The 25966-nt window shown below is 40.6% G+C and overlaps 2 protein-coding genes across 7 annotated transcripts in view; one reads left to right on the forward strand and one right to left on the reverse strand.

Annotated features, from left to right (window-relative positions):
• Nucleotides 1–25966, reverse strand: part of pih1d1 (PIH1 domain containing 1) — a 43179-nt gene that overhangs the window by 17010 nt on the left and 203 nt on the right. The window lies entirely within an intron of this gene.
• LOC120574687 (flocculation protein FLO11-like) lies at nucleotides 1163–24242 on the forward strand. 3 transcript variants are annotated; one of them, XM_039825038.1, is made up of 13 exons: nucleotides 1163–1671; nucleotides 2840–2977; nucleotides 3315–3446; nucleotides 4071–4349; nucleotides 4479–4667; nucleotides 5573–5761; nucleotides 6933–7121; nucleotides 16504–16692; nucleotides 16866–17003; nucleotides 18272–18391; nucleotides 19474–19620; nucleotides 19802–20506; nucleotides 22602–24242. In XM_039825038.1, exons 1-13 carry the CDS (start codon nucleotides 1195–1197, stop codon nucleotides 22863–22865), a joined length of 3156 nt encoding a protein of 1051 aa, XP_039680972.1. In that variant the 5' UTR covers nucleotides 1163–1194; the 3' UTR covers nucleotides 22866–24242. The 3 variants fall into 3 exon arrangements, with proteins under 3 accessions (XP_039680972.1, XP_039680974.1, XP_039680973.1); XM_039825040.1 differs by lacking the exon at nucleotides 5573–5761; XM_039825039.1 differs by lacking the exon at nucleotides 3315–3446.

A 25966-nucleotide genomic window follows, 5' to 3' on the forward strand; every position in this document is an offset into this window, starting at 1 on the left:
ACACACCTGGTGGGGCCAGCCTGCCTGCCTGCCTTCTTAAACTGTTGGATTATTCAGCTATACAGTAGGCTATAGGCACTAAAATATGTTTCTGAAAACATTTGAAGCGAGAAATAGGCAATGCACATAGGTTTTCAATCCACGTATATGGAAAAATCTATCAAATCCTTGTCAGTGGTGTAGCATACTGGAAGATGTAGAACTCATCATGCATAATATAATTCAGAGAGGGAGACATTAGAAATAAAGGCTATTACATGAGACAAGGATCACCGAGCACAGGACAGGACTTAAGGGAAATCAGAAGGGGGTTGACAGGTTAATAGAGACAGGATTAGGAAATAGGGTGTGATTTATTTATTAAATATTTTCTTTTTTCCTTAAGTTGTCTTCCCGTCAACCTTGAATTTTATTTTTTTAGACGTTTTTGACACCTTTTTTTCACTAGGGCTGTGTTCAATTGATGAAATTCTTAGTTGGCTAACACTCTTTCAATTGTATCGACTAATCGATTAGATGATTTAATCGACAGATCTGTAAATCTGAGTTTCTCCGCAAAGAGTCATAGAGATGCATATATTGAATAAGATAATGCCTCCTTTGCATATTTAAACACATTTCAGAAAACGTGTAATACAACAAAAAATTGCCTTAATGAAAGGAATCAAAGTAGGTTTCACGGTGATATCTATTAGATAAAATGTCAACCCTTAATTCTTGCGTTTACCAGAGATGTGCTCGTACGTTTCTTGGAAATAAGTAATTCAGCATGAAAAAAAGTATAAAACATGACTAATCGACTAAAGAAATCTAAGTTGACTAAGACCAAAACGACCGATTAGTCAACTAATCGACTAAGAGGGAGCAGCCCTATTTTTCACAGTTTGCTTTTGCTTTTTCCAACGTTTTAAATTGTAAAATTTTTCTTCTACACATTTTCAGCGCTTATTTATACATCCCATATTTTCTGATATAAAACAAAAATTGAAAACGTGTCAATTTGACCCAAAGTCAACACAAGGGTTAATGTAGATCAGAGTTGAGGAGATAGGTATGGAAGTGAGACTAGTCTATGGGTAAATCTAATGCCATGATTCTACACACTCCGACGCAGTAGGTGGCGGTATGCACCTTTAAAGTTGGTTTGCCATCCACCAATAAATCCATAGAAGCAGAAGACGAAGTAGAAGCAAAATGGCTAACGATGCTAACTCCCCGCAAAAGAATACGGTTGATTGCCAACCGCCATTAAAACACATAAAAGAAGAAGAAAACGAAACCATAACGACACATAAAAAATTAAAGGAGGTATGTCGAGTATGTGAGAAGCCTTTTACTGTTAAAAAAGACAAACATAATTTGATTATCGGTGCCCGAGAGCTGAAGCCTCCCTATACTTTAGCTCTGGAGGAGCTCACCGGACTCGTCGTTGAAACCACAGACGACCTATTAGCCGTATGTGGAGCTTGCAGAAATTTATTAAACCGATACCACAGAAGCTCATGTGAAGCGGAACGGATCGGTACGTTGGTCAAGTCAATGTCAGTGGCCCATACCAAAACAACTCCGACTGGGGGTCGACCCAGAAAACGGAAATCAACTCCGACTGATGGCCGTGTGGGAAAAAGGATCCACATCGAGAGTCTTGTGAGACGTCTGGGCTTTCCCAAGGTGCGTTCACAAGTTGTTGTGGTCCTGCAACTGTTGTAAAATCAGATTCAATACATAGGCTAAATGTAGACTCCTACTGTCCTGCCATTGATAATCATGTTTGTGGCTAACGTAAGCCAGCTATAACGTTGTTTTCTATGACAACTTTTCTGTGATTTTCCTAATACAAAAGCTGTCCAGAGATTAAAGTAGCCGTCTCGATTTACCTACATCACATCTTTGCCTAACGTTGCATGTAAAGATCTGAGAAGCAGTTAACTATGGGAAGCCACCGAGGTCAAAATCAAATACTTCGCTTCCACACACATGCTACTCTCATGTATATACATGCATACATGTACTATATGCAAACCTGTTACATTTAAGTTGGTACATGGAAATCATGGAAGCAACCCGTTTCACAACACATGTAGAAATCTTGCAGAGAAATGTCCTTATGGTTGTTATTAAATTGTAGGGGTGCACGATTCAGAAAATGTCACGATTCGATATCGATTTTTAGGCTCAAGATTCCATTCAAAATCAATTTGATTCAAAAACGATTCTCGATTTTAAAAAAAAAAAGAAAAAAAAGAAAAAAAAATTCACAGTATGTAAATGTGGTTACTTTTCCCATGTGATTGCAGTAGACATACAATTTAAAAGAAAAGAAACCCAACACATTAAATGTAGTTTGATATTACTTTATATGTCTTCATACAAAAATAAAAACTTCTGCAACTAAAAACTGCAAAGTGCCAAGCTTTGGCCAGCTTTCAAATACATTTAATTTAAGTATAAAATAAAACTGTTAAATAAAAAGAGCTTTTCGTTCAGAGTTTGGTGGGAGTTTAGAGCATTGAAAGAGTGCGTTGGTTGTTAGGTACTTTAGGTTGTTGTTCGTCCACGTCTTTAATGTTTATCTCTGGGTGATGGACGAACTAAACGGAATTCTATGAATCAATTTTGAATCGGTAGAGCTTGAATCGCTATACGAATGTGAATCGATATTTTTGCACACTTTTATTAAATTGCTACTAGACTATACTCCAGGACTGACACAGTGCTGTGGCGATAGGTCTGGCAAAGCAAAACCATTGCAGCTCAAAATGCAATGCCATGGAAATTGGTATCAGCAGTCAAGGCCAAGTTGAAATGTGTTACTTGTCTTTCATTTTCTCTACTGTAGTCTTCTGGCTGTAGTCTAAAACCTGAGCCTCAGTCCCAGCCTCTACCTCAGCCAACGGTCCTGTCGTCTGATGATGGAGCAGTGAGGAAGACTCTTGTAACCATGACCCCAGCAGAACTTCCTCCACAGCCAGTTCTGGTTTGTTAACTTCACTTTAAAATAAACCCAAACCTCACCCAAATAAGTTGGTGGTGTCTGACTTAGTGCAAGTGAAGCGTTATGCATTTCTTCTGGGAGATCGTACCCGCTCACCAAAGTTACACAGTGCTACAAGAGTAACAGAGGCACCATTGTCCCTATTTCAAGTCAGTGTTGTGATTTTGAAGCTTTTATGAATAGTTGCATAATGTTCCTTTAATGGTAAAATGTAAGTTAGTACATGGTAATCATGGAAGTGAACAGTTTACAACACATAGTAGTCAAGGCCAAGTTCAAATGTATAATTTTTTCTTGTCCGTCATCTTCTCTACTGTAGTCTGCCGTCTGTAGTCTGAAACCTGGGCCACAGACTCTACCTCAGCCAACAGCCCTGTCGTCTGATGATGGATCAGTGAGGAAGACTCTTGTTACTATAGCCCCAGCAGTACTGCATTCACAGCCAGTTCTGGTTTGTTAACTTCACTTTAAAATGAACATTCAGTCATGATCTCTCACCGCCAAGTCAGTTGAAGACATAGCCTAACTTAGCTTATGGGTAATATTAGCAAGCAGCTAAAGACACAGCCTAATTTAGCTTTCGGGTAACATTAGCAAATAGCTAAAGACACAGCCTAACTTAGCTTATGGGTAACATTAGGAAGCAGCTAAAGTCACAGCCTTACTTAGCTTACGGGGAACATTAGCAAGCAGCTAAAGACACAGCCTAACTTAGCTTATGGGGAACATTAGCAAGCAGCTAAAGACACAACCTAACTTAGATTACAGGTAACATTAGCAAGCAGGTAAAGAAACAGCCCAACTTATCTTACGGGAAACATTAGCAAGCAGCTAAAGACACAGCCTAACTTAGTTTACAGGTAACATTAGCAAGCAGGTAAAGAAACAGCCCAACTTAGCTTACGGGTAACATTAGTGAGCAGCTAAAGACACAGCTACCACACCATCTCAGGCTGTAGTGGCAGGTTGGGTTGGAAGAGAAAACAGACAAGAAGCAAATAAACACAGAGAAAAAACACATACAAAGCTTAAAAATGTGTTACTAATTTTTTGTCTTTCATCTTCTCTACTGTAGTTTGCTGTCTGCAATCTGAAACCTGAGCCTCAGACACAGCCCCAGCTACAGCCACAGCTTCAGTCACAGCCACAGCTTCAAAGACGGCCTCAGCCACAGCTTCAGAGACGGCCTCAGCCACAGCTTCAGTCACGGCCTCAGCCACAGCTTCAGCCCCGGCCTCTACCTCAGCTTCAGTCCCGGCCTCTACCTAAGCCAAATAGCCTGTCATCTGATGATAGCGCAGCGAGGAAGACTCTTGTCATCATACCCCCAGCACTGCATTCACAGCCCGTTCTGGTTTGTTAACTTCACTTGAACATTGAACATTGTCATGACCTGCTCACCCCCACGTCAGTTGAAATACCAATAATTCCCATCACTTACATCCTTCTGCCTATGCTAAAGTTCTTCTTTTGTAAACTGTAGGCAGCTGTGAGCCAGACAGCAAGAAATCCAGCTGTTGAGACAAGTTGTAGCAGGCCCCAGCCCCAATCCCAGCTCCACCCGGAGTCCCAGCATGCACCTCAGCCAACTGTTGAGGGTTCTAATGATGAAGCAGTGAAGAAGAAACCTGCAACTACAGTTCCAGTAGTTTGGTCTGCAGATTCAGTTAAGGTGAGCAAACAGTTTCACCACACATGTAGAAATCTTGCCAAGAAATGTGCTAATGGTTATTCTTAAATGGCTACTGGACCATCCTAGTTCAAAATAAAATGCCGTGTCTTCAGTCAAGGCCAAGTTAAAATGTGTTAATATTTCTTGTCTGTCTGTACTGTAATCGGCAGTCTGTAGTCTGAAAACTTGGTCTCAGCCACAGTATGTATGCATATGTTTGAGTATGGTGTATCCAGAAAGCATCATACTGTAACCAGGCGTGGACGTTCCATAACTGCCCCTGGATCAGTGTAAAATGGCATTATCTGGGGCCCCTGAAACAAAACTTAAAGGTGCACTATGAGTTCCTGCATGATTTCAGTGCAGTTTCATTTTTGTCTCAAATCGTAGGCATCTCTCTTTGATCCGCTAGCTGCCTGCCCCATGAATACACTGTGAAAAATCCCGGCCTCTGGAGACAACACAGAGGTCGTAAACGTCAAACAGTCACTAGGGGCACAGGCTGTGCACCAAAATACAACAAACCACTCCAGCCAATCACCGACAAGATGGTTGGGGGAGGGCATGGGGGTTAGTCAGTTAGTCATGACAGTTATGGAAACATGGGGGGCGGGGGCGAGCTTTGTTTGGTATTTACTTGGAACGTCAACAGAAGTGACGTCATGCAGGAATTCATAGCGCACCTTTAAATGCAAGAATTAAATTGAGAAACAAATTTTCCAACAGTTTTTAATAGAATAATTCAGACTCTGAAATATTTGCTACCACTTTCATATTTACTGCATCCCCCGTCTCACTTTGTACAATTTGAGCTCATGTGTCATTAACAAGTTTCACAAACACCAATAATTCCCATCACTTACATCCTTCTGCCTATGCTAAAATTCTTCTTTTGTAAACTGTAGGCAGCTGTGAGCCAGACAGCAAGAAATCCAGCTTTTGAGATGAGCTGTAGCAGGCCACAGCTCCAATCCCAGCTCAACCCGGAGTCCCAGCATGCACCTCAGCCAACTGTTCAGGCTTCTAATAATGAAGCAGTAAAGAAGAAACCTGCAACTACAGTTCCAGTAGTTTGGTCTGCAGATTCAGTTAAGGTTAGTAAACAGTTTTACCACACAAGTAGAAATATTGCAGAGAATCTTGTCAAAAGTCTAACACTGACAGCAGTGGACAGAATCAGCGTGCCCTTAAAAGACAAAAAAAAAGCACAGTAGAGACTCTCAGCATAGTTTTTTATTACATGACTATTTTGGTACAGACATTTCCCCGCCAGTGTGGCGCATAAGAATGCTGTGGCCCGCGTAGGGAGGAGGTTGGGGTGGATAATAAAACTCAGCGCTGTAAAGCTGGGGAGCGGAGTTCACTTCCCAGCGAAAACAAATCAATTTCACCCAGAAAACACGTGTTTGTTCCCAGAGAGTGTTTAAATTCAAACCAAGATCTTTTTCCCAAACTTAACTAGTCGTCGCCACGTGACGCTCACCGTTTGTCGGCTAAACTCAACCACCAGCTGCCGATGCGACCGACAGCTCACCGAGCTCTGGAGCCGGCATCACGTGACCGGCTGGCTGTCGCCTAATTTCGTAGGATATCGTAGGAATTGTTGTGCGTACATTTTTGTATGATATCGTACAAACCCGTTCATGAGAATGCGTTGAAAATGGCATATATGGGGCCCTTGAAACATAAGTGCAATAATTAAAGCTAAAGTGCGTTGTTTCTGTCGCCCTTGTGAGGAATTCTAAGTAATGACAACAACATTATGATACAAGCCTTCTGTGACCACGCGCCACCCCCATCCCTTCTCCACACAGTTGCTAGTAGCCAAGGAGGACACAGAGGTTTAAAAAAACATGGACTCTTCAGAAGAGGTAATTGTCTTCACTCGAGTTTCTGCGCACGAAAGTTACCGGACGACACAATCTTCAGAACATAGCCATACTGAGAAATACAGAGAGAGTTGTGTGGAGCTGATAGTCTTAATTAGCTTGGTAGTAACTCATTTGGCAATGGCTAGAATGTAACGGACGTTCATTAATATTTAATTGAGAAACAAATGTTCCTGCAGTTACTACAAAAATAATTCACTGTGAAACATTTTCTGCCACTCAGAATCTCTTGCTTATTCACTTTCATATTTACTAAACCCCCTCCGTCTCACTTTGTACAATTTGATCTCATGTGTCATTAACACATTACACAAATACCAAAAGTACCTGTCACATCCTTCGGTCTATGCTAAAGTTCTTTTTTTGTAAACTGTAGGCAGCTGTGAGCCAGACAGCAAGAAATCCAGCTGTGGATACGTGCTGTAGCAGGCCACAACCCCAATCCCAGCTCCACCCGGAGTACCAGCATGCACCTCAGCCAACTGTTCAGGCTTCTAATAATGAAGCAGTAAAGAAGAAACCTGCAACTACAGTTCCAGTAGTTTGGTCTGCAGATTCAGTTAAGGTGAGCCAACAGTTTCACCACAAATCTTACCAACAAATGTGCTAATAGTTATTCTTAAATTGCTACCAGACTGATGGTAGCAATTTAATACAAGCTGCTGTATTGTAGCCGCGTCCTGATCTCCCAGATCTCCCAACTCTTTTCAATGAAGAATAATTGTTTACTTTCAAATTGGATTACATTTCAAACTGAACAGAAGTAGGACTAAAGACTCCAAGTGACTGTGAGAAGTTTATGCCAAATGCCTCGTGGAACAAAAAACAATCACAGACAGCTGCCGCTGAGAGCGTGCAAACAATTAAAACAATGGAATCATTTGCTAAAGTGGCCGAGCTTATCGACATTGCACTGGAATTTTTTTTTTCCAGAGCTGGTGATATCGCCAAGGAGAGATTCACCAGCCTTGACAAACGTCTTGATATACTCAGTCAGATATAGTATCACTAAAAAAAGAAACACTACGAATTGACTATGCAACCTTGATGAGGCGCACATCTGGTTCACTTGCAAAATCACTAACAGCAGTAGAAGCAAAGTTAGCGGACGTGGAAGACAGAGGTAGGAGAAATAACATGTGTTCATGGCCTTCCAGAGGGAAAAGAGGGCACTAATGCCACACAATATCTCAACAATCCGCTGTCTCTGTGGTTTCCCACACTGAAAGATGCACCACCAAAGATCATGAGAGCGCATCGCATTGGACCCCCTCGGGGAAACACCACCTCCAAGATTTTTGTGTGTTTAAGGTATATACTGATCGAGACCTCTGGCTGAACATGGAAGGGAAGGAGGTCCACTTTACCACGGATTACAGCATGGCAACCAGAATTCGGCGTAAATCCTGTTATGCCTCAATGGAAAAGGCTCGCCAGGTGGGATTCCTTGCCTTCTTAATCTACCCGGCGACTATAAAAGTATCCAAAGGGCATGAACAAAACTTCTTTGATGATCCAGTAAAGTTGGAGGACTTTCTTAAGACGACAGGATGACCAAACTAGAAGATGACGTTGAAGACTACGACCAATTAAATGAGATTGAACTGAGATGTTTATTCCGAAAATACAACCCTCTTCTTTGTTAACTTTGATTATTTTCTTTTTACTTTTTGAGCTTTTTGAGCCCCGACCACTTAATGGGGCTACAGCAGCCATGAAGAACATTGTTTTGATTGTAAGCTTCTGGTCTTGTAACCAAGATGATTAACATTAGTGGTTCAGTGATTTAAGGCCGGGACACATCAGGCCGATTATCGGCTGTGGGACAGTCTGGTGAGGTCAGTGACTCAAATCTGTTCGGTGTGTCCCGTGCCGTCGTCCGTCTGGGGGGCTGTCGGCGTTCATTTTGGCCAACCTGACATGTTCGGTCGGCGGCAGGGCCGTCGTGGCTCAACCGGAAATGACACGCGTAATGAGGGGACTAGAGTCTCTCAAAATCTGACCAAAATCTTTTAAACTGACCTTTGTTGAGCTGAAATGAAGACAGATTCAGCAACTGCATGGCCTATTTCTCGCTTAAAATGTTTTCAGAAACACGTTTCAGTGAACTATTTTAGTACAATATGAGATCGTATTCTGAACGGCCGCCATGACAGTCTGGCTTTCAATTTCCGGAGAAAACAAACCCATGTGACGCGTTCGTCCAATCAGCTGCCGGTTTTCATTTCTTGGGCAACATTACAGATTAGCGCTGCCTGCTGTTATAGAGATGTATTACGTCTCGTCTCCTCTCGTCTTTTTGGTCTGTTCTGTGGCACTTTTTTGTACCTCGGGGATGCGACTGATCATATCGACGGGGTTTTCTGTCAACGGTCGGCCGTCGGCTATATGTGTCCCGGCCATTATTCACATGACCACATAGAGCTGCTGAATCCTAGATGAAATGTTGAAAAATACGACTAAGTCTATGAGAAGGAAAGTGTTTCAGTGTTATTATTCTATTTTTTGCATTCTGGGATGATGAGGGACGGGAGAGATATGTTAACAATTATAAATAGTTGGTACTATGGAAGAATGGGATGTTTTATATGGGTTGAGGTTTTAGTGGGATGGTTTTTTTTTTGGCATGTATGTTTGGACCTTGGAGTACTTTGAAGGATGGTTGTAGAGGTAGGAACTTAAGATGGACCAAGTCAATAAATGGATCATATAAATTGATTATGTATAATGACATTGATTAAACTACCCAGGAAGGGGCTGAAGGTAGCTCATATTAATATATGCAGTCTTAGAAATAAAATAATTCATATCTCAAATATGCTATCAGAAGGCAACGTACATGTCTTAGCAATAACAGAGACTCATTTGGATTCCTCGTTTTAAGATGCTGCAATAAGTATTCAAGGATATAATATATATAGGAAAGACAGAAATGCAAATGGAGGTGGGGTGGCTATCTATGTCCAAAATGATATTCCTGTGAAAGTAAGGATGGACTTAATGTCGGCAGAAATAGAAGCATTATGACTTCAAGCTTATATCCCCCATTTGAGGCCCTTATTAGTGGGCTGTTGTTATAGACCACCTAATGCAAATTCTTATTATCTAGATACATTGTGTGATATGATAGATACAGTATGTGATCATGCCAATGAAATATATCTCCTTGGAGATCTAAATATTGATTGGAAGTCTTTAGATTGTCCACTTAAGAATAAGATTCAAACTATCACAGATGCATGTGGATTAACACAAGTGATAACTAAACCAACAAGAGTATGCTTAAAAAAGGATGGATCCAAAACGGCAACCTGTATAGATCATATATATACTAACCAAGTAGAAAAATGCAGTAAAGGTTTGTTTTTGCCAATTGGATGTAGTGATCATAACCTAGTGGCTGTAGAAAGGAAAACAAAGGTCCCAAAAGCCGGACCACAAATCATTATTAAGACAGCATATAAACACTTCAATGAGAACCATTGTATAGAAGATGTTAGAAATATTTGCTGGGATAGTGTGTTGAGGCAGGACGATCCAGATGATGCTGTTGAGGCTTTTAATAAGTTGTTTGTAGAAATAATTGATATATGATTTATATACAGATCATATCAACATGCCTATAGAGTTGGGCATTCTACAGGCACAGCCCTCACTCAAATGGTAGACGACTGGCACAGAGACATAGAAAATTAGTAGGAGCTGTGCTGTTGGATTTCACTGCGGCTTTTGATATCATTGATCATAATTTTTTATTACAAAAACTAAAATGTTACGGTTTCAATTCAAGTTCACTACTTTGGGTAGAAAGCTATTTAGCAAATAGGACACAGACTGTGTACTTTAATGGGAGTTTTTCTGAGGTAAAGTCAGTAAGCTGTGGAATTCCACAAGGAAGCTGTCTGGGACCATTGCTATATTCTATATTTACCAATGAATTTCCTTTAACCTTAAAAGATGCAAAAATGGCGATGTATGCTGACGACTCAACAATATACAGTGGGGAGAACAAGTATTTGATACACTGCCGATTTTGCAGATTTTCCTACTTACAAAGCATGTAGACGTCTGTAATTTTTATCATAGGTACACTTCAACTGTGAGAGACTGAATCTAAAACAAAAATCCAGAAAATCACATTGTATGATTTTTAAATAATTAATTTGCATTTTATTGCATGACATAAGTATTTGATCACCTACCAACCAGTAAGAATTCCAGCTCTCACGGACCTGTTAGTTTTTCTTTAAGAAGCCCTCCTGTTCTCCACTCATTAACTGTATTAACTGCACCTGTTTGAACTGGTTATCTGTATAAAAAACGCCTGTCCACACACTCAAACAGACTCCAACCTCAATGGCCAAGACCAGAGAGCTGTGTAAGGACATCAGGGATAAAATTGTAGACCTGCACAAGGCTGTGATGGGCTACAGGACAATAGGCAAGCAGCTTGGTGAGAAGACAACAACTGTTGGCGCAATTATTAGAAAATGGAAGAAGTTCAAGATGACAGTCAGTCTCCCTCGGTCTGGGCCACCATGCAAGATCTCACCTCGTGGGGCATCAATGATCATGAGGAAGGTGAGGGATCTACGGTGGCCGGGAAGTGCAATGCAACATTACAAAGAATGAAACACTTTTACAAAGCTCGAGACAAATTTACATTTTGGAAAACAAATTTACATTTTGGAAAACAAATTTACATTTTGGAAAACAAAATAACATTTTAGAAAACAAATTTACATTTTGGAAAACAAAATAACATTTTAGAAAACAAATTTACATTTTGGAAAACAAAATAACATTTTCGAAAACAAATTTACGTTTTAGAAAACAAATTTACATTTTGGAAAACAAAATAACATTTTCGAAAACAATTACGCATTTTAGAAAACAAATTTACATTTTGGAAAACAAAATAACATTTTGGAAAACAAAATAACATTTTCGAAAACAAATTTACGTTTTAGAAAACAAATTTACATTTTGGAAAACAAAATAACATTTTAGAAAACAAATTTACATTTTCGAAAACAAATTTACATTTTCGGAAACAAATTTACATTTTAGAAAACAAATTAACAAGATGCAAAACACTTTTACCAGCCCGAAACAAATTTACAAATGACAGATTCTTCACGGAAAGGGAATGTACCACATACCGGAAGTGATGAGGTGTTGTTGGTGAGCGCAGTCAATTTGTGTTGTTGTGAGTGAGTATATGGCGTGAATGAAGTTTATGGTGACTTTACGTGTGGTCGGTGTTTGGAGTTTTTATATGACGCGGACCTGACGGAAACATTGGAAAAACAGGGAACGTATCGACAGCCGCGGCCGGATCGAAGCTACAGCAGGGGGGCAGCTGAGTCCGTCTGCAGCTGCAGGACCTGGAGCTCACTGCCCATTCCTGGGAGCCAAAACCGACACCACGCAGCTGGAGACCCAGGCCGTATTGCTGGGCCCGCTGGAGGGAAGGGAAGCCCGGAGAATATCAGATCCAGGGACTAAACGGAGCGGGACTGTCACAGCCTGCTGAAGTTTAAATCACAGGTTTCCTAAAGGGAGTCTGGCGGGACTCGGACTGTGGACGACCGAAACACGACTTAAAGTCTCGTAAAATAAATAAATACATGCAGAAATAAATGAATCATTAGTGGGGGAGTGAGCCTGGACATTTCAGTCTGTTTAAACTTCACTTTGAAGCAGAACCTCTTAGTTCAGAAGGGTGAAGTTTCCGTTTGTACTCATATCTGTGAACTGATTATAATAAATATTCTTTGTATTAACACATTAATTAGTCTCTTTGTCTTTTTGTTTAAAAAAACAAGAACATCGCATGAGATTTTGACGATTTATAGTGATTTTATTTCCGTTAGACCTTTGCCTACATTGACGCTGATGCATTAAGGACGGCCCATAGACAGTATATAAGGCAGTGCCTCCCTGTTCCAAGATGGCGCTCTATTGACGCATTCGATCCATAACTGCCGTAGTCAAGGCGACATGTATACAAAACCTCATCACTTCGGTATGTGGTACATTCCCTTTCCGTGAAGAATCTGTCATTTGTAAATTTGTTTCGGGACTGGTAAAAGTGTTTTGCATCTTGTTAATTTGTTTTCGAAAATGTAAATTTGTTTTCTAAAATGTTATTTTGTTTTCCAAAATGTAAATTTGTTTTCTAAAATGTAAATTTGTTTTCGAAAATGTTATTTTGTTTTCCAAAATGTAAATTTGTTTTCTAAAATGTTATTTTGTTTTCCAAAATGTAAATTTGTTTTCTAAAATGTTATTTTGTTTTCCAAAATGTAAATTTGTTTTCCAAAATGTAAATTTGTTTTCTAAAATGTAAATTTGTTTTCTAAAATGTTATTTTGTTTTCCAAAATGTAAATTTGTTTTCTAAAATGTTATTTTGTTTTCCAAAATGTAAATTTGTTTTCCAAAATGTTATTTTGTTTTCCAAAATGTAAATTTGTTTTCCAAAATGTTATTTTGTTTTCCAAAATGTAAATTTGTTTTCCAAAATGTAAAAGTGTTTCATTCTTTGTAATGTTGCATTGCACTTCCCGGCCACCGTAGGGATCAGCCCAGAACTACACGGCAGGACCTGGTCAATGACCAAGGTCCCCCTGCTCAAGCCAGCGCATGTCCAGTCCCGTCTGAAGTTTGCCAATGACCATCTGGATGATGCAGAGGAGGAATGGGAGAAGGTCATGTGGTCTGGTGAGACAAAAATAAGAGATTTTTGGTCTAAACTTCACTCGCCGTGTTTGGAGGAAGAAGAAGGATGAGTACAACCCCAAGAACACCATCCCAACCGTGAAGCATGGCGGTGGAAACATTCTTTAGGGATGCTTTTCTGCAAAGGGGACAGGACGACTGCACCGTATTGAGGGGAGGATGGATGGGGCCATGTATCGTGAGATCTTGGCCAACAACCTCCTTGCCTCAGTAAGAGCATTGAAAATGGGTCGTGGCTGGGTCTTCCAGCATGACAATGACCCGAAACACACAGCCAGGGCAACTAAGGAGTGGCTCCGTAAGAAGCATCTCAGGGTCCTGGAGTGGCCTAGCCAGTCTCCAGACCTGAACCCAATAGAAAATCTTTGGAAGGAGCTGAAAGTCCGTATTGCCCAGCGACAGCCCCGAAAACTGAAGGATCTGGAGAAGGTCTGTGGGCCAAAATCTCTGCTGCAGTGTGTGTGCAAACGTGGTCAAGAACTACAGGAAACGTATGATCTCTGTAATTGCAAACAAAGGTTTCTGTACCAAATATTAAGTCCTGCTTTTCTGATGTATCAAATACTTATGTCATGCAATAAAATGCAAATTAATTACTTAAAAATCATACAATGTGATTTTCTGGATTTTTGTTTTAGATTCCGTCACTCACAGTTGAAGACTACCTATGATCGAAATTAGAGACTTCTACATGCTTCGTAAGTGGGAAAACCTGCAATATCAAATACTTGTTCTCCCCACTGTATGTGGCGGCATCCACAGCTGAGAGGCTTACTAGTGTCTTGAATGAGGAATTGCAGTCGGCATTGGAATGGGTAAAAAATAACCAACTAGTTCTTAATATATCTAAAACCACAAGCATTCTATTTGGAACCAAGAAAACAGTTGTTTAATGAATCTAAATTAAATGTATATGTTGAAGGTGTGGCAGTTGAACAGGTACAGAGGACCAAGCTTCTTGGCGTTGTAGTGGATAGTAAATTATCCTGCTCTCAACCAATTGATGGGGCTGTGAAAGAAATGGGTAGAGGTCTCTTAGTTATAAGGAGATGTTCAAATTTTCTCCATAAAAATGTAATGGGAAACATCATTAAAACGATTGTCCTATCCCATTTGGACTACTGTTCAGGGGTCTGGTCAGGTGCTGCCATATCAAATATAAAGAAATTGCAAATCAGAACAAGGCTGCACACTGTTTACTAAGGTGCCCACTTAGATCAAGCATTGATGCAATGCATGGCTGTCTAAGTGTAAAGAATAGACTAATTGTCTCATTGCTCAACTTTACTAGAAATATTTTAGTGACCAAACAGCCAAGGGTGTTGTATCAGCATCTTGGCCATAGTGCTGATAAACATGACTATAGCACTAGGCATGCTACAGAGGGCAGATTCACATTACCTAAGGTAAGAACAAATAAAGGGAAAAACACCGTAGTATATAGAGCCATGATGAACTGGAATGCGATGCATAGTCATATCATTCAAGAAAATAGAAAATCTCAATTCAAAGTACTACTTAAAGAACATCTCCTAGCTGAGCAGTACTCTGTATTGACTAATACTTAATGAATGCTGTTAGTATCATTGAGGGTGTTATGTGTGCATTTGCTTGGTCATATCATCAGTGATCAATATCATAATCTCATCTCTACATTCTGAATAATTTAAACTAGGTCATGTATGTGTATGTTTTGTGTTGAATGTTGTTATGTCTTATTATTTTGGTTGTTTTTCTTTCAGTGATGTATTGAATGTTGTTTCTTGGTGATTGTTTTTAATGTAATAATGATGCACAGCAATGTATAGCTGCACAAGCTTTGGGTGGACTCCAGGAAGAATAGCTGGGCCTATGGCTCCAGCTAATGGAGAGCCCAATAAATCAAATCAAATGTGTATATATTATTATTGACGAGAGGCTTGTGACAGCATGAGATGTAAACATTAATGGCATCCTCCTCGGCTGAGCTGTAGCTTTAGCTAGCTCAGGTGAGGGTTCCGCCATCCATTCCGACATACCCCCACTCCGACATTGACGTCTAATTGTCGGAGTGTTTTCAAATGTCCTACCACTCCGACAATTTTTGTTTCCATTAGGTTAGGGGTTAGGGTTAGGGAATAGCAGCATGTCAGAATAGAAGCATGTCGGAGTGGCGGCATGTCGGACTGGCAGCATGTAACCCTCAGGTGAGCTAGCAGTATCCGTTAGCTACAGTTGTCATCATCCATGAGTTTGCTTCCTGCTGCGCTGTGATACGGTTAGCGGGTGCAGTATGCTAGCAAGAAAATAGTTCCTACATGAATCTTCTCACGCAGCTCCATGTTCACGGCTCTGCTACCAACAGAGATCCTGCGATCCTCTGTACAGCAGCGGGTTTAAAAAAAAAAAAAAACGCCTAGCGACTTTCTGTAGAAGAGAGACGCCAGTATTGTCCGAAGAGAGCGAGGGCTTTTTCTCTTGCGGTCGCCACTATCACCTCTCTCTGTCACTCGTGTTCACTGAGTGAGGCGCATGGGCGTGTCATGTAGTACAGGGTAGGGCTGCACGATTTGAAGAAAAAGTCATATTACCATTGCGATTTACAATACTGCGATTGCAATATAACGGTATCATGAGTCTACTTAAGTAAAAATGCACAAAATACTAACATTTTGAAATGTGTATTACTCAACTTGAACATACAAAGTTAAACCAGCATTAACAGAAATACATAAAAAAAATGTGCAATAGTTTTTTTTCATCATTTAATATTTTACAAAATTTAATTAGGAGATATGACCTGAGTAACCTCAAATTTGGATTCAGTTGGAGCGGGAAGGAGGAAGTACACCGTGGCAGTAGACAATAAATATTGTTTTATTTTTAGGAATAAACCTGCCTCCTGCGTGAACTGTCCATAGCTAAATAGGGCAGGCCTGTGCTATTCTATTTTAAAGTGGGCCATAATGGTGGTACTTAGAGAGCCTTATATTTTCTGAAGTGGTACGTGGTGTAAAAAGTTTGAGAAACTCTGGTCTAGATTGATAAATGGTACTACAGGTAAGAGGACAAATACGTATTTTTGATTTTAGGGTCCCTACCTACCGAAATCACCCTCTTCTTTGCAGGATCCAGACGTGGGTTCAACATACAGTGCTAAACAAACTCTGTAAACCTCTGTAAACATACAATAAAATTATACATTCCTTCTTTTGTAAACTGTAGGCAGCTGTGAGCCAGACAGCAAGAAATCCAGCTGTGGATACGTGCTGTAGCAGGCCACAGCCCCAATCCCAGCTCAACCCGGAGTCCCAGCATGCACCTCAGCCAACTGTTCAGACTTCTGATGATGAAGCAGCGGGCAAGAAACCTGCAACTACCGTTCCAGTAGTTTGGTCTGCAGATTCAGTTAAGGTTAGCCAACAGTTTTACAACACATGTAGAAACCCTGCCAAGTAATGAGCTAATAGATATTCTGCCACAAGACCATCTCAGTTCAAAATAAAATGCCATGGAAATTGGTATTGACTGTCAAAGCCGAGTTAATATGCGTTACTGTGTCTTGTCTTTTATCTTCTCTACTATAGTCTGCCATCTGTAGTCTGAAACCTGGGTCTCAGCCACAGCCTCTACCTCAGCCTACGGCCCTGTCGTCTGATGACGGAGCAGTGAGGAAGACTCTTGTTACCATGGCCCCAGCAGTACTGCATTCACAGCCAGTTCTGGTTTGTTAACTTCACTTTAAAATGAACATTCCATCATGACCTACTCCCCCACATATCAGTTAAAACTCTTAGTTTGTGTGTCCTCGTAACTAGGGCTGTACCGAATACCAATTTTTGGAGCCTCGAAGCTTCGGCACTTATCAACAAGTATTGGAAGCTTCAAATCGCCTGAAAACGACACTAGGCTGATACAAACCCGTACAAACAAACTGCTCGCTTGTTACTCAACATTTCTCCGTTCTTGGCTGAGATGAAGGACATAGCGCTGCATAAATTAGCTAGCAGCTGGCAGCTTAATACCGACAAAACGCCACAGTAGAAATTTCAGCCTGCATGCACGTTTTTTTTTGTTTTCTCCAAAAAATTAATATTCAAATTCCAAAAATGAAAATCGCATACCTATCCATCGAGTGGATTTTCGCATATTCAAATCCAGCTCTACTCGTAACACAGTGAGTTAGTGAGCCAAACTCTCTCAGCCTTCTCCCAAACAAGTTGAAGCCAATAGATCTTGTTTCTAGGGGTATACATCCAAGTACCATATTGTATCAGTTCTTTGGAGAATGATGCAATATTTGCTGATATCACAAAATCTGCCACGATATGTTTGATTCAATTCAATTCAGGGTCCTGGGATCAATACCAGACATTATCAATATGCCCATTTATAGGTGACATTTATATCAACTCACAAAAAAGGAACTTATAGGATTTTACAATTTGATTACTGAACTCTTCTAGACATTTAAATGAAAAACAAGTTATTCTTTAAATAAAAAGAATAAACAAAGTGGGAGCAAGAAAAGCGTATCTTAAAGATGATATGTGTTGATATTTTCACTTTGCGTCGATGCTGTTGGATCGTTAATCATTGAATTACTGTATACCAGATCTTTACAGCCCCACTTGTTTCTTTAGTGTTCTGAAAGGGGCAAAAATGTAGGGCTGTACGTTACGTAGACACAAACCTCAAATGGAGCTTTGGCTGATATGGGGGTGAGTAGATGATAACAGAATCTAACGGTTCCTTTAATGGAAAGCTTAATCCTACTCGAGTCCCGTGCTGCAGTTCATTGTGATTCCACGTTTGGGGAAAAATTAATTACACTCAGGAGAAGCATCTACGGGTAGCGTTGGTGTTTTTATTTTACAATAAGCACTTTGTGTTGATTGGATCAGTCTTTATTCTGCCTTTTTTAAAATGATCCCTGATTGTTCTAACTCCGTACACACTGCCATTAATTAATAGCTGTTCTGTTTGCTTACAGTCGGCCTTAACGATCCAGGAATGTGTGACCAGGCTGGTCCAGACTGATCAGCTTCAGATGCAACCCACTGTCCAGACTTCTGCTGGCGGACCCCCCGCCCTGAATTTACAACCACTGCTGGTTTGTATTATTTCATCCCCCTTCATATTAACGCATTAATTTCCTTTTCAATTGAATCAAATTTGTCTTTTCAATCTACTTTAGCCCACACGTTAACCCTCATCCTACCAACATATTTAACATACAAGAACAAACTCCTGTAAGAAACCACCATCATGCAGCTTTTATCCCAATTACAATTAGGGTTGTGTACCAATTTCTGTATTTTTTAGGGTACCGACCAAATGACGTTGCAACTACTGAGGACAAAAACTAACGTTACGTCGCCTCTGCAGCTTGTTTGAGTCACAGTAAGTCACGGCAATGCCGGTAAAGCAGTCGCAAGTGTGGTTACACTTTTCAAACCTCCATGCAAACATCGTACGCTGCGATAGAATATAAAGGAGAGCTGAAAGCTGTCGTAGTGCGTTTAAGCAGAGATGGGGACTTGAGACGCTGTGCAGTGGCAGCAGCGCAAACTGTGAATCGTGATTGGACGACTCAAAAAGCTCCCTGATATGCGTTTGTCATGATTGGATGACTGGCTGTCAGTCCAACTAATAGTAACATGGCAACACGTAACATCAAAGACCCTACTAATATCTTGCCTCAGTCTAACCCTAACCCTATAAAGAGCTGATACTACAGGTAAGCGTGCTTTATCTTGGGTGTAAAAAAAGTGATTTGATTTGGGACTTGACTTCAACTTAACATAACCTGTGACTTGACTTGCCCCAAAGAAAATAACTTGAGACTTGGACCAAATGACTTGAGACTTGAGTAAAGATGACTTTGTCACAACATTGCGTTTAAGTTAACTTTAGACTTCCTCTAAAACAGACAGGCACAACAGGATTATCTATGTCCTGGTAACAGACAAGGAGGTTGTAGGGCTAGGCAAGGCAACTTTTATAAATTTTTTGGTCCATAGGAACAAATTGCCTGACAGACTCATGAACAATTGGAATGATTGAATAAAGCACCTGTGAGCTATGACAAAAAAATATTCCTCTGGGGTCTGCAGGTACCCCAAGTGGTAGGATGAGGGTTGATGTTACCATTTCCATGATAGTAATAACAGAGTTTTCCTCCCTCTTATTCAGATTCAACTGGATGGCAGCTATACCACGACACAACCTGGTCAAAGCACACCGTCGCCTCTCCCTGCAACAACTAAAGCCGGGTCATCGGGACGTGGTGCACCAACACCGTCTGCAAGCACAAAACCTCCAATGAAAAAGCAATCAAAGGTTTGTTGTTAAAAGGAAACCCAGACACAACACTTAGCTACCACTTATTATCCAATGTTGGACATGTAATGACAAGCAGTTATGGAAATCGTGTCAATCTTTTGTTGGTGCTGAAAAAGAAAATGGTGACAGTCGTACAGCCTAATCATTGAAACATTTCCAATCCTTTGTTTTCAAAAAGGTCACCATAAGAACGGCAAAATCCCTAAAAAGTCGGATTGTCTGTGGACCCATGGAGAGGGTACTTCACCACATTGTTCAAGGAACTCTGCACAGAATCCCACATGCACTTCTGTCTGTCCCTGGAATGTTTGATTTTATGGTCCACGAGATGACTAATATTATCAGAAACGAGTGCAAGAAGCTAACAAGCCGGAAATTCACATCTATTCTCCGACGGACCAGCATCGAAGACCTAAAGAACTTTAAATGGATGAATGTTGTTGAAGAGTGGAGGACAAACGCACCGACCTTTCTCAAGTTTTTACAGTGCGCGAGCACTGTCTCCATTGAGCCCGCTACCACTACTTCAAGAATACGCCCTAACCCTCCCAGAAGGATTAATAAATACCGATTACCAATGGCTGGGGCGATACTCCTGAACGCACGCTGCGAGTCAATGTCAGCACATATGTACACGAATGCTCTGGTTATGTGCCATAGCGGCTCAAGAAGACGTTTTAAATGGTTAAATCGAGTGGGTGTGTGCATAACTAGCGGGATGGCTCTTGCAAAGCTGAAAGCAATGGGACCGGCATGGGACAATAAAACCTTCTTCCAATGGACAGAGAATGTATGCAAAGACAGAGCATCAAAGGCGGCCTCTGAAGGAGCAGACGCAGCGTTCACTATACCGCCAATAGACACGGATTCAGATGAATCCCAGGCAAGTGAAAAAAATAAAAAAATAAGTTGTGTTGATACACCACATAAAAATGTTGTCAGTACTGTGTAACAACCTCTACTATATCTACTAAATCTCTCAATATCTCAGCCGGGTACAATGTCCTCACCATCGGACACAAAACAAAACTTGCCCGGATAATAAATTAGACTGGTAATATAATTGGCTCCCCAAGCCCACCTAACAGAACTCTACACCCGGTCAGTACTCAGGAAAGCCAGTACAATCCAACCCCCCCCCAGCAGAGGTTTTGAAAAAAGTAACTAAGTAACTTTTACTCTGAGTTAATTTTAAACTTAACTTTTTACTTGAGTAAATGTTTATACCAGTAATTTTACTTGTACTTGACAATTCCGGCGCAAAATGAATCTAGGGGGTTAATAACATATGTTCTCTGGGACATGTTTTCATGCTAATGGAATGCGTCTCTAGCTTTAAAAAAAGCTACCGCAAAGCAGTGGTTAGCTGCTGACGCTAGCTTTCGGGGCACATGGTAAATCCATAGACAGTTAAATAAATGGACAATGTGACGCCGTAGATTTCCACGGAGACCAGTGAAGGATATTGGAAGCACTTTTCCGGTGTTGGATGAGCGTTACTGAACAGCCTCCAACTGAGCTTGAAGACGTAGATGTGACGTGAGCAACCTGTCTGAAAGTTGGAAGTCTTCTGGTAGCTGTGCCAAGAGAAATGTCAATCATTCTGAATCTTACAGAGACGGAGAGCGTAGGTATATGTAAGGAGATAACATGGGCACAGGCTAATTATTGCTAACTAAAATGCTAGTTAACATTAGTAATTAAACTTAAACAGCTTATGTAAGTCGAAACTGCCTGCGAGATTCTCCTGTACTATACAGTAATTCCTCTACTATGCTTACCTTTGCGTGGTTATGACCCAATCGTTAAACTATTTTTACAAAAACGTCTGCTACGGAGCCATAACGTGAGATACAAGGTAATGGAGCCTTTTATACATTGTCATGTTTCTTTAGAAATAAACAATGGACAAATAGTCTCTAAACGCCTCATATATAAAGTTATTCGCTGTCAAAGTGGCGCCAAAATGAATGGCAGTCAATGGATGCTAACGGCGGGTGATGGCTTGTTAGCAACAAAATGGCTCCATAGGAGCTACGCTCTGTGGAGGCTGCCTTACCCCCTTGGGTAAATCACTATTTCTATACCACTAACAAGGCTCAAAATAGCACCACACTTCAACGGTAGCATAATGAGGGTCCCTACATGTAAACCGAAGCATTGAGAACTTTGCAAGTGTACAGACAGTTTATTAAAAAGATAGATTATAAAGACAGTAGTGTTCATGTTTACATGCGGACGCCATCTTGGAAAACAGTCATGAGCAGTTGAATCACGAACGCTGTGTTACTGGTTGCACCGTGTTCGTCGTTTGACTGCTCATGACGGTTTTCCAAATATCAGAGAACGTTAGACTCGGTACACATATGTTGTTAACGCCTAGGTTCATTTTGCGCCGGAATTGTCCTTGTGTTGTCCTTCGGGTCCCAGTGACCCGAAGGACCACACAAGGATTATGTACTTCCCTTTACTTTGTTGAGAATTGCTCTCTAAACCCTGTTTCTTGTAAAGTAAGTAAGTAAAGTTTATTTCTAGAACACATTTAAACACAGTTTAAGCTGACCAAAATGCTGTACAAACAAGAACTAAGGTGCTGTATTAACCCTTGTTTAGAGAGCAATTCTCAACAAAGTAAAGGGAAGTACATAATCCTTGTGTTGTCCTTCGGGTCACTGGGACCCGAAGGACAACACAAGGGTTAAGTACAAGTTCATCAAAGTAGTAGTACTTTTTTAAAACATTTTTGTACTTTGTTCTTTTCACCCGTGCTGAACAGTCATACATAGCCACATATCCTGCTCCATTCATTTTTTTTAACTGTTTTGCGTTTGTTTTTGCACTGTTTGTACTGTCATTGTTTTTATAGGTATCTTTTATGTTCTTACACTGTATTTATTTTTTGTCATTTGAGCCTGCCCTTTCAAAGACAAAATTCTGTCACGTGTGACATAGTTCTTCTTATCTTCATGTGTTCACAGGACAGCACTGAAAACGGGATGTCACCAGAGCACACGCAGCATGGACATGGGGACACTGCACCAACTGCGGACATACCAGACGAACCAGACAAAGACGCATCAGACGCAACAGACGTATCAGACACACCAGACGAACCAGACATAGACGAACTAGACGAACTATACGAACCAGACAAAGACGAACTAGACGCATCAGACGCAACAGACGTATCAGACGAACCAGACATCCCTTCACCTGCAACCTTCCAGTCTGACTCAGAGTAGCTTCGCTGGATCAACACACGCCTCCCTAATATTGTTTACATGTATGTAATGACTGATAATATGGCAATGCCAAACAGGGGAATGAGAGATGAAGGCCCATAGTACACCCGTGACTTGTGATTTTCATGGGCGCAAGGGTATAATCTTTCAAAGGCCGCACGCATTTTAAACAAAACATGTTTAAAGAACTATTAGACTTACCCGAACAGCTGAAGACGAGACATTCTCGCTCCTTACTTGTCAAATACCGACGCTTGGTCAGTGGCTCCACGCTTCAAACTACGGTGCTCTAGAAACCGCTTTAGCGTCTGTTTTGGACGTGTCGGTGACCGCGAGTCACTTTCCGCTTGTTACATGCAGTGTTCTTGAAAAAGAAAATTAAACTTCAAAACGAAAGTTTATTTTGGTTTTATGTTTACTTTGTTAGGTTTAGGCAACAAAAAGTACTTGGTTAGGCTCAGGAAAAGATGGTGGTTTGGGTTAAAATATCTACCTTTGCTATGTAGGCGTTACGTTACGTTACCTAAGGAACGTAAGGTAATAAAGTTATTGCATAGCCTCCATAACTTTTTATAAAGTCAGCGTTGGCTTTTGGCTTTCACGCGGGACGCAAACAGCGGTCTCCTGGGTAAAAGTCTGTTTGTTTGACCCATCCACCAACCCCAACCTCTCCCACTAATCGGGAGTTTTGCACTACAGTAGTTGCCAGGGTTTTTCCTGGCTCAGAATAGGCCTTTGCACAATAGTAAGCATGATCGGTCCCCATAGAGAAAGGCAATGAGTCTGTGTGGGTTTTAATTAGTTAGTTGAAAGCCGGGTGCGTCTAATACAGGCACTAAATGGTGCGTTTGTATCAGACGCTGAGGGCCACTGACCAAACGCCGGTATTGGACCAGTTTGGAGTGAAACTGCCCTGCTGAAGACCAGGCCAGTCAAAACACAGATGGACTCTTCGACTATCACAATGGGTTCCTTAAACTAGCTTGACTAGAACGGGACTTTGAGGATTCCGTCGTGTAAGGTGATGGACAGAGGGCTATCTGCCTCTTGAAATTCAAATTGCTTCACTACAAACAAAGCAGCTAGGAACAATTATTGCCGAGAGGCACTTCAACTGCTGCCTGACATACATGCATTTTAAAGTCCTAGTGTTGCGCATCTGCTCACATGGAACAGGAACATACTGTAAATGCTCGTGGTGGGACTGGCAACAACATTGCCTTGGAAATGTGAAAAAATGTTTTGTGCGCCTCACAAAAACTGGCGTTCTTGTTGTCTGCGTGATTTTTTCATTTCATACATACTACCTTAATTAGCATCGTTAACCAACAAGTGCTTCTCTGTATTCTGTACACGTAATAAAATAACTTGAAATGAGTCGGACCATTGGTGAGTTGAGGCAGTTAAAGGGTCATTTCGTTGTAGTTTTTCAACCTGGACCCTATTTCCCCATGCTTTGGTGTCTAGGTGACTAATACACAGAATCTTTGAAAATGGTCCAGTATTGAACGAGGACGCTGTAACCGGCAGCAACGAATCAGGCTCCAACGTTATCATACAGGGCAAATGTTTTTTATGTTCAATTTCATCCACTAAAAGTGCTGTTTTTGATAACATTATGGAAAGGATCCCTACAGAGATAGACCTGTTTGTTAAAGATTTTTTATTTTATTTTATTTATATATATATATATATATATATATATATATTTTAGTGCTGTCAATTAAACGCGTTATTAATGGCGTTAACGCAAACCCATTTTAACGGCGTCATTTTTTTTATCGCAAGATTAACGTTCTTTTTGGCCTAGCAAACTTTGTAGTTTTTTCACATGCTGTTGCAACAACTAATAATACTAAAACTAAAACACCACACCGGATCTAGCAAGACCGGAAACAAAACAACAGGCAAGCCGCACACACTTGTTTGGGCTTGCGAGCCGGCTAAAGACTAGTAGGCTAACGTTACGTTTTGAGTGGATGGCCAGCGCCAGACGCCGAAATGGATGCCAATAAGATTCGTAATGGAGAGTTTACTTTTACAAAGTTGCCAAATCGTTCGATTGACAAGACCAAAGTGATCTGTGTGTTTTGTCGTTGTGAACCAAGCTATCATCGCAGCACGTCCAGTCTGAAATACCACTTGATGGCCAAGCACACAGCTGATGCCAATTCTCCGCCCCCTCGTCAAAGCCAGGCGACAATGGATGACTTCAGACAGAAGCACATGGATACCACAACTAAGAACAAACTTATGCAGCCATAGCTAAATGGGTCCAAGTGAGAATGTTGAAATTGAACACTACAGTATATGCCAATGTTGTTTTCAATAAAAAAAACATTTGCACAAAGCAAGCCGATCCACTTTTCCATGTTGATAAGAGCATTAAAATGAAAAAAAAGGGACAAAAATAAATCAAGGGACATTTAGAATAGATAAAAATGTGCAATTAATAAATAAAAAAAGAAATATATATATATATATATATATATATATATATATATATATATATATATATATATATATGTTTGTTTTTTGCAGACAGTCACATGATAATGCACAGAAGCTACAACGTGCGCATCTGGGTTTGAAAGGTTTTGTGTTCTCAACATTGAACAAATGCAGAATTTTCACTCTCTCTTGTTTCACCGTTTGGTACTAGAGCATTTCCAAGGCCGTCAATGTGTGTTAAAAGTGCTGGGGGACATAAGGGCTCGGATGAAAAAAATTGTGTGCAGTACATACTAGAGATGTTCTGATGTCGATACCAGTATCGGAAAAGCCTCCCGATACTGCCTAAAAGTTGGTATCGGTAAGTATTGGAGTTTATGCGCCAATCAAAACCATGTAGCCCCGAAGAAAATCTTTAAAGTAGTTTATTTATGTTCCTTTCCCGTTATGACTGACTGTCAAACTGGATAATAAAAGAAAGTTCTGTGGCATTCATTGTTTGTGTTTGTTCATGTTTCACAAAGAGTTTAACCTGAGCCAGGTCAACATATTATATTATATCCATACAGGGATAGTAGTATACAGCTGTTAAAACATAATAAAATATATGACACACTGGTACCTGATCAGTAATCAGCATCGGGCGATAC

This window comes from Perca fluviatilis, chromosome 15 (genome assembly GCF_010015445.1).
Source record: "Perca fluviatilis chromosome 15, GENO_Pfluv_1.0, whole genome shotgun sequence".
Lineage (NCBI taxonomy): Eukaryota > Metazoa > Chordata > Actinopteri > Perciformes > Percidae > Perca > Perca fluviatilis.